General features: G+C 37.7%; 1 protein-coding gene across 1 annotated transcript in view; it reads left to right on the top strand.

The window, feature by feature from the left end:
* The window catches only part of IL13RA1 (interleukin 13 receptor, alpha 1), a 63,130-nt gene extending 54,210 nt beyond the window's left edge, over window positions 1-8,920 (top strand). The window contains exon 11 of the mRNA XM_014534184.1: window positions 6,322-8,920. Coding sequence (XP_014389670.1) covers window positions 6,322-6,414 — 93 coding nt within the window. The 3' untranslated portion in view covers window positions 6,415-8,920. The remainder of the gene's footprint in view (window positions 1-6,321) is intronic.
* The last annotated feature ends 612 nt before the right edge of the window (window positions 8,921-9,532 follow it).

Genomic DNA, 9,532 nt, shown 5'->3' with positions numbered 1-9,532 from the left:
ACCACTGTACTGGCAGCCTTCAGCCTGGCTTGTGGCTGAGCAGAGCTCCCCCTGTGGGAGCGCACTGACCACCAGAGGACAGCTCCTGCATTGAGTGTCTGCCCCCTGGTGGTCAGTGTGTGTCATAGTGACCAGTCATTCCCAGTTGTTCTGCTGTTAGGGTCAGTTTACATATTACCCTTTTTATTATATAGGATAGATGGATGGATGGATAGATAGATAGATAGATAGATAGATAGATAGATACTAGAGGCCTGGTGCATGACATTCGTGCACTGGGGGGGCCGACAGCCCGGCTTCCACCCTCTTGCAGTCTGGGATCCCATGGGGGATGTCCCTGGGGAGTGGGCCTAAGCCGGCAGGTGGACATCCCCTGAGGGGTCCTTAGCGCTACCACAGAGGCAGGAGAGGCTCCCACCACCACTGCTGCGCTTGCTAGCCATGAGCCTGGCTTCTGGCTGAGCGGCACTCCCCCTGTGGGAGCACACTGACCACCAGAGGGCAGCTCCTTCTTTGAGTGTCTGCCCCCTGGTGGTCAGTGTGTATCATAGTGACCGGTCACTCTGCCATTCAGTTGATTTGCATATTACCCTTTTATTATATAGGATTGTGTCTCTTATAGCCCTCATCGGTGTGGTTATGTATTTGATGCTCACTACCAGTCTTTATGTCTCTCCAGTCGTTTTGCTTGTTTAAAGCTCTAAAGTTTTCTCAGGAAGGATTCATAGGACCAACATTTCCCTAAAATATTTACACATTGATGGAGTTTGCTGCATTAATAATTGAAAATAATTTTAGCTAGATATAAAATCTATTGCTCATACATTCTTGCCTTGGGTATCTTACATGTGTCATATGTTTTCTTCTGGCATAAAATGTTGCCAAAGTCTGCTGACAGTATAATTTTCTTTCTGTATTAAAACACTTGGTGTTTTTTGTCTAGTTGTCAAAAGATATTTTTCTTCAAAGTCCAATAATTTTACCAAAATATGACTTGATGTTGTTGGTCATTTTGGGTTAATTTTTCAAGGCATATGGTGTGCCCTTTCAGTATGTAGTTTCAGATTTTTAAAATTTCAGTAAAAATTTCTTCACTTAGAGACTTTAGTTATTCTGTTCCCTTGTTTTCTTTGCCCATCTTGGATATTTGCTACATCCTTTGAATAATTTTTATCATCTTCCTTTCTTTTTTTTTTTAAATCCTCACCTAAGGATATATTTTATTTTATTTTAGAGAGAGAGAAACATCAATGTGAGAGAGAAACATTGATCAGTTGCCTCTCATATGTGCCCTGACCAGGTTTTCCTAGGTGCCCCAACCGGGGACCGAACCCACACCTAGGCATGTGCCCTGACCAGGAATCGAACCTGCAACCTTCCGGTGCGTGGGATAATGTTCCAACCATCTGAGCCATCCTGGCCAGGGCACCTTCATTTCTTTTTATTTATTATTATTTTTAAAAGTCCTCCTTTTTATCTTCTGTTTATTTTAAGATATTATCTGTTGTGTTTATTTGCTCCTGTGTTTCTTCTAGCTTAGTCTTCATTTCTGAAATGATATTATTTTACTGTTCTTTCCTGCATTTTATCATGTCATGTCTGAGTTCTTACTCTGAATTTTTATATTCTTCCATATTATATATATGCTTTCATATCATAACTTTTTTATGTAGTTTTGAAACATTAGATTTTAATTTTCATTATTTTTAGTCGATATATCTTTCTGACACGTTTTAATTCTGTAAGGATATTATTCTGTTGCTTATTTTTACATGAAATAAATTTCCCTGAAGTTTTAGGAGGCTTGATTTAGGATAGTGGTTTTTTTTTCTAATTGTATGGCTATAGAGTTCCATCTTTTATTGTGTTATTTTTAAATATATTTTTAGTGATTTCAGAGAGGAAGGGAGAGGGAGAGAGAGATAGAAACATCAGAGATGAGAGAGAATCATTGATCCGCTGCCTCCTGCACACCCCACACTGGGGATCGAGCCTGCAACCTAGGCATATGCCCTGACCAGGAATCAAACCATGACCTCTTGGTTCATAGGTCGACACTCAACCACTGAGCCATGCTGTCCAGGCAATCTTCTATTATTTTTAAGAATTGTTCAAAAGTATAGCTAATTCCTTTCTGCCTCTTCTACTTTTATCTGGATTTTCTATTTTATCTCTTTTGTCCCTTTCCTGGCCCATGTGAAGTCTATTCCCACCATTTTCTTCTCAGAATAGGACTTTGCCTTGAAAGGGGGTTTTAGATGGCTTTGAGAGTTCATGGGGCCCAGGCAACTCCTGGCTGTACCATGGACTCCTTGCACTCAGTCACTCTTTAAAGGTGCAGATCCCTGTCAGTCTTAGTTGTTGTTCATAAATTAGCTTGCTGAGGTTTGAGTGAGTTATTTCACAGTTCTCACATCTATCACATGCCCTGCTGATTCTTGCTGCAGACTCTTCCATAACTGATACCATTTTGCTCTTGTAGCTATCTCTAATTTGTCCCCATCTACTCATATTTCAGGGTTCATGGGGGAATAATTTTCATCTGATTTTGTTGTAGATTATGTACATGGATTTCGGTTTTGCTTTCCTACTTAACTTTTTTACTTGCGATTTTTATGGTGGCATTTAGAGAGATTAAAAAACCCTGCTGCCCAGCTGGAGTGACTCAGCAATTGAGCAATGAACCATGAGCCAGGAGGTCATGGTTCAATTCCCAGTCAGGGCACATTCCCCAGTGTGGGACGTGCAGGAGGCAGCTGTTCAATGATCCTCTCTCATCATTGATGTTTCTATCTTTCTCTCTCCTTCTCCCTTCCTGTATCTGAAATCAATAAAAACATTAAAAAGAAAACACACACCCTGCCAACCACCACTTTTATTCGAGGATTTCTCTCTAAATGATACACCACAGGCCAAATGCTGCCTGCCACTTATTTGTGTACAGCCTGCAAACTAAGAATGCTATTTATACTTTTAAATATTTGAGAAAAAATCTAAAAAAGAATCCTATTATGATACTTGAAAATGATATAAAATTGAAAATTTCAGTGTCTATAAATAAAGTTTTGTTGGAACACAGTCACGCCTATTCATTTATATGTTATCTATGACTGTGTCCATGCTACGACAGCAGAGTTGAGTTACTGGGACAGAGACTATATGGCCTTCAAATCTGAAAATATTTATTATCTGGCCATTTACAGAAAAAGTTTGCCAACCCTGGTCCTATACTATACTCTTCAATGGCTAAATAGCATTCCATTATGTGAATATATTATAATGTACTTAACCAAGTCTCTATTATTGGGCTTTAAGATGAATTCTAAATTTCATTATTATAGGCGTCATTCCACAGCTAATATTAGCATATATATTCTATCACATTCTTGGAATATATTGTTACAAGTTAGATTGCTGGATCAAGGAAGATTATATGCCTTCAAACCCTTTGATTGATATTGACAAATTGTCATCCAGAGATTAAAGAAGATGAGGTGGATCTATTTTACTGATGTATAAAAATATATAATATATGCTATTAGACACTCTGGTTACATATGTAGGGAGTGATTCCTTCATAGTAAAGAAATGGGGGAACTAGAATACACACATTTAAAGTTTTCATAAATTTAATTTATAGATTACAACTAGGTTGTACCAATTTATATACCTACCAGTGGTATGTCTTAATGATTGTTTTGCCATGCTTTTGCCTGAATATAATTTTTTAAAAAGTCTTGCCAATTTGATAGCTGAAGAAAGGGTATCTTGTTTTAATTTTACATATCAATTTTTATATTTTTTCATGTTATTTAGCTTGAATTGATTCTTTTGTACAATTCTTGTTCATTGTACATTTTCCCTGAAATATTCATCTTTTCTTTGATGATTTGTAAAGCTTTTTTTATATATCAGATATTAATCCTTTGGCCTGTCATCTGTGTCTGCTTTTCTCATTAATGATGTACAAATTTCTTTCTTTTTTATGCAATCAAATTTTCCTTTATTTTTTATGTGTAGAAATCCCTTTCCTACCTCAGATTTATATAATTGTTGTCCAATATATTTTTCTATTACTTACTTGATTTTTAGATTTCAATCTTGAATCCATAGGGAATTTATCCATGTAGGCTGTGAGGTAGGATTTAACTTTATTTTTCAAATGCTTAGCCAGTCGCCTTCGTGCCATTTATTAAATAAGCCATTATTTCAAGGTTATATATTTTTTTCAGATTTTTATTAGAAAGCTGTGTATTTCTCATTTTTAAAAATCAGGTTTGTTGATTTACATACAATAAAACTTACTTTTTAAAAGTTTATAGTTGGAAGAGTTTTAGGAAATATATAGTTTTATAACCACAACTCTAATCAAGATATAGGAAATTTCCATCATCCCCCCAGAACTTCCCTTTTGCCCCTTTACAGTCAATCCTCAGTCCCTGACCCTATACTCTTGCAATCACTAATCTGTTTTCTGCCCCAAAGTGTTACCTTTTTCAGAATGTGATATAAATGAAATCATGCAGTACATAGTTTTTGAGTCTGCCTTTTTAATTAGCATAATGCACTTAAGAGACATCCACGTTGTTGTGTGTAGCAGTAGTTTATTTCTTTTTATTACTGAGCAGTATTCCATGATATGGCTGTACCACAGTTTATTTAACCATTCATTTATTCAGGGACATTAGGGGTTGTCTTCTGTTTTTAGCTTTTATTAATAAAGCTGCTATAAACATTTATGTAGAGGTCTTTGTGTGGACATATTTCTCTTGGTTAGACACTAGGGGTTGGGATTTCTGAGTCATGCAGTAAGCATGTGTTTTGCTTTATAGGAAACATTCAGACTGTTTTCCATAGTGGCTGTACTATTTTACATTTCCACCAACAATGTATAAAAGATTCAGTTATCCTGGATCCTTGTCAGCACTTGGAATTGTTAATATTTCTTATTTCAGGAGTATCAGGGTTAAATAATTTGTTTAGACTAATTTGGATGTTTTAAGCACTGTTTCCCAACTTATCCCTCCATAGGCTTTCTATGACTGGATGGTTTTTACTTGCTCAGTCCATCCCCAATTGCTCAACCTGAGGTAGCTAAATGGCCACTGTTACTCTTGTTTCTGTTTTTCCTCTTTCCATTTTCTTTCCGAGGCTTGTAGAACCATAAAACATAAAACCAGAAAAGGAGCCTAGAAATAATTTAGGAAAATGGGTGGCAAACTGTTTCTTTAAAGGACCAGGTAGTACAGTTGTCCATGGAGGATTGGTTCCAGGGCCCCCCACAGATACCAAACTCTGGGATGCACAAGTCCTTTATATAAGATAGCGTAGAACATTGCATTGGTCCTCCACATGCATGGATTATCAACCTTGTGTTGAAAATACTGTTTTTGATCCTGTGTTGGTTAAATCTGTGGATGTGAAACCTGTGGATAAAGAGGGTTGAGTAAAATATTTTGGGCTTAGCAAGCCATTTTGTGTCTGTCACAGCAACTCAACTCTGCTGTTGTAGCATGAAAGCAGACATAGATAATACAGAAGAAAGTAGGTGTGGCTATGTTCCAATAAAATTTAATAAAACAGGTGGCCTACTGGCTTTGGCTCTTAGACCATAGTTTGCTGAGACTTGGTTTAGTCTAACAACTTTCTTTTACAGATGAGGGTACTGAGCTTAGGTTTTACCCTTTTCCTTGATTTATATGTAAAGATGGCAAGGACCGGGATATTGGTTTTCACCATAGGAGACACACTTAAATTGAGTTCAAGATGAGCTTAACTTATGCATAATTCCCTGCTCTAGCAAATGGTGTTACATGGAACTGTTAATACAAGGTCTTTCAAAAGTTTTAACTGCCCTGAAACTTTTGGTACATTTAATATTGTCATTTACTAAAATGCTAGTTAACTTTTTGAACCCAATATGTCTCTGGAGCAATGGTCAAATTTGAGTGGTAAGAAAACAAAGGTTAAAACACTTGAAGTAATAAAGGTATACCACCCTTTTATTCTTCTTTAAAAGACTTTGTTTTTAATTTTGGATATGTCTAAATTTGTTTCTCTTTTAAGATCGCCATTCAATATCACATAACAACCCCATGCTTTTTTTCTCTCTTTAAGGTTAATTCCTGATTGTTTTGTTTCATTAATTGGTCAAATATATGAAGATTCTTAGGTCAAAAAAGAAAACAACAACACATAACAGGAAACACACACTCGTGGTTCCATGCACGTAAAGTTAAAAATAAGCATTGGCTGTGAGTACTCAGGGAAAGAACATTATTTAGAAAAGTCATCGTGTCTGTGTTTTTTCCTTTCTTCCAGCACTGGAAGAAGTATGACATCTATGAGAAGCAAATCAAAGAAGAAACCGATTCTGTCGTGCTGATAGAAAACCTGAAGAGAACCTCTCAGTGATGGGGATCATTTAACATTCAATCTGAGAACTTGTTAAATGGAAACTGAAACTACTGGACCATTTAAAAACAGGCAGCTCATAAGAGCCATAGGCTTTTATGTTGAGTCACTCACCGAAAAACTAAAAATAATGGGCTTCTTGGAGAAGAGAGGGGAGTTATTCTCATTGAATTGTAAAAGAAGGCATCGTTTGTGAAGATTTCAAACTAGGGGACAAAGCAAAAAGCAATGATGCCAATAGAATTAATCTTATCAAGAGTTGTGACAACTTTCTTAGGGATCTATGCCTGCTTTGTATTCGTTTTGTCAAACAATACCAACAAATTTTATTTGTGGGGATACTCATTTTTGGGTGCAAATGCTAATGCCAAACTTGAGTCACAAAGACCATTTAGCAAACAAAATTGAAAAAAAATCTGTTATTTGTTGTTTGGGATCCCATTAAGTAATGTTTGTGACTATCAAAATGTAAAGGTCCGGAATCATTATCCCTTCAGCAGCATTTTCCTCTACTTTGAAAGGCCCAGACATTAGTGTTGACCACGATGATGACAACCACAGAAAAAACAGTGGCAGCTTCTTTTACCAATACCTTTCAAAGCCATTGCAGGCTTTTAAGGGCAGCAGAGACAGAATGACTTACTGGTTATTAGTATTTGAACCACTGCATTCTCCAATGATATACTGTTTTTTCTTCACCTCTACTACTCAAATCAAGTATTTACTACGTGTCCAGATTGTGCTAGGCTCCCAGGTGTGAGGCACCTCCATCTAAGGGTTGACAACCTGGTTGCCACTCCTCAGTTCTTACCACTTTCTTTTTCTCCACCAGTCCTTTTTCAGACCTTTTAATTCCCTAGTTCCCACACCTGATTTCCCCTTTCAATGGATATTAGAATATAAATCTGCTCATATACCTAGAGGAGCAGGGAGTGATTTGTATCTCAGGTAAAGTGTGAGTTGACTGAGAAACAATGACAAGTTCTTGCATATTTTGTAAGTTCTGTGTGGGTCTGCATTTATTTGAAGGTTTTCAGCATTTACTATTTCTCTACATAGTTTCTAAATAGAAAGGAGATATTATCTTCACTTAGAACTTTGCTATTTGCTTGATAAAAAGAATAGTTGTGTTTCCCTCTTTTCCCTTACTGTCACAAATAGTTATTAGGTTTTGTCTTGTATAGCTAGCCAGCATCAAGGTTCCAATGTTTGTATGCATTTTTTGCATATGTTAGGGTTCCATTCGCACCCATCCCCACAACATATATTCCCCCTACCCCTACTTCCTCCAAATTTAAAGAAGTATGGAAATGATATTGCCCTCCTAGTGTTTCTCTCCTTACAAAGATAGATTTAGATTACTAGTAGCAACTTGAAAAATTTGTATCACCAGTTCTCCAAACATTCAACCATTTGTATTAACCAGATGGTGGTGCTACTTGTAATTCCTGCTGTTAGGGGAAGGAAGATCAGAGATCCCCCCTCCTCACAGGTTTGGGGAAAAGTAGCAACCTGCTTGCACTGCAGAAGAGGAGCACTGTGTCCCCAGCTTTTCTGAGAAAATTGGGGTTCAGAGCAAGGGTAGATGCCAAGCTGTTGCCTCCCTGTGCTTTTATTTTTGAGGTCAGATTGAGCCTGGAAGACAGGCATGGATGTTCCACTTTGTTCTACTGTTTTCTAAAAAAACAAAAAAACAAAAAAAAAAAACAACAAAAAAACAAAAAACAAACAAAAAAAACCTTGGTTTTCCCTTGTAGGAATGAGATTATTTCCTAGCCAGGTCTTTTATAATTCTGGGAAGCAGAACACTGAAATGCCTCACCCAAAGCCATTTTTCCTCTTATCTTATTTAGATGGCAATGCAGTGAGGGTGTGCTTTGTTATTCTTATTACCCAAGGAGCTACTGATGCTGATAGTCATGCATCCTGGGAGTGGGGAAATTGTATTTTGTTTTCATCCTCCTTTTTTAGCAGTAAAATAGTATTTTGGGGGGTAGTAAAATAGTTGAGGTAAAAGGGGACAGTGAGTTATGGGATTAGCTAGCTATGGCTGTTTTTTAATTGTTGAAGAGTGATCCCCAGGTCTTGGGAGCTCTTGGAGACTTTAATACAGGGTGGGGCAAAAGTAGGTTTACAGTTGTTCATATGAAAAATAATACAATAATAATACAAAAATAAACTGTGTTTTGTGTACTCATAACTGTAAATGTACTTTTGCCCCATCCTGTACATCAGTGGGATTCTCATCACCTGTAGGAAACTAGTAGGTTCATTACTGTTTTATGTCTGACCTATATGGATTTTTTTCCTGCATACCTAAGTAAACCTGTAAGAATGTACATTCTTATTCTTTCATTCTGATGTGTTTTCTTCATCTGGGCACTAAAGGGATATGTGAAACAATGTTAACATTTTTTGTAATGCCTTCAACTAGGGGTCATTGTGTTTAACTTCTTATAGAAAAGCTTGAATAAAATAAATATTGTCTTTTTATATGTCACTCAAATGTTTTCCTTTGGTATTATTTTTGGGAAAGTATTATGAATAGTGGGTGGCAGAAAAGAATGGAGTTAAATGAATAAATGTGAAATTTTCTCAGCTATTTTATCTTACAATCATTTATCATTAGTGACCTGGTGCACAAAATTAGTGCACATTAAAAGGGAATTAATTAGAGGAAATATTTTAATATTGCTATTTGCCCTTTCTCTATAATAGAAGTGTCAGAGATGAAAGAAAATTAGTAAAATGTATATGAAAATCTTCCTCCTGTCAGAGTCTGGGGTGTACCACAGGAACCAGAGTCAAGTCCCCACCCACCCATGTGTGCCTCGAAATCATGCAAGACCCAGACCCAGCCTGCCCCACTCCCATTGGGTTAGATCCAGACCTGGACAGTCCCACTCCTGTCAAGCCCCACTGGGTGGAGGGGGGGGGTGCAGCTTCAGGTCACCTGGCCCTGTGCTGGGGCGGGAGGCGCAGCCTGAGGTTCCCTGGCCCGGGCAGCAGGGTGCGCCTTGAGGTCCCCTGGCCCAGGGCAGGGTGCGCAGCCTGAGGTTCCCTGGCCCAGGCCAGAGCAGAGGGCACACCTTGAGGTTCCCCGTCAAGCCCCGTGGGC

This window comes from Myotis brandtii, unplaced genomic scaffold, assembly GCF_000412655.1.
Source record: "Myotis brandtii unplaced genomic scaffold, ASM41265v1 scaffold126, whole genome shotgun sequence".
Taxonomy (NCBI): Eukaryota; Metazoa; Chordata; class Mammalia; order Chiroptera; family Vespertilionidae; genus Myotis; species Myotis brandtii.
Note: the sequence above shows the minus strand (reverse complement) of the source record. Positions and strands in the feature narration are given on the sequence as shown.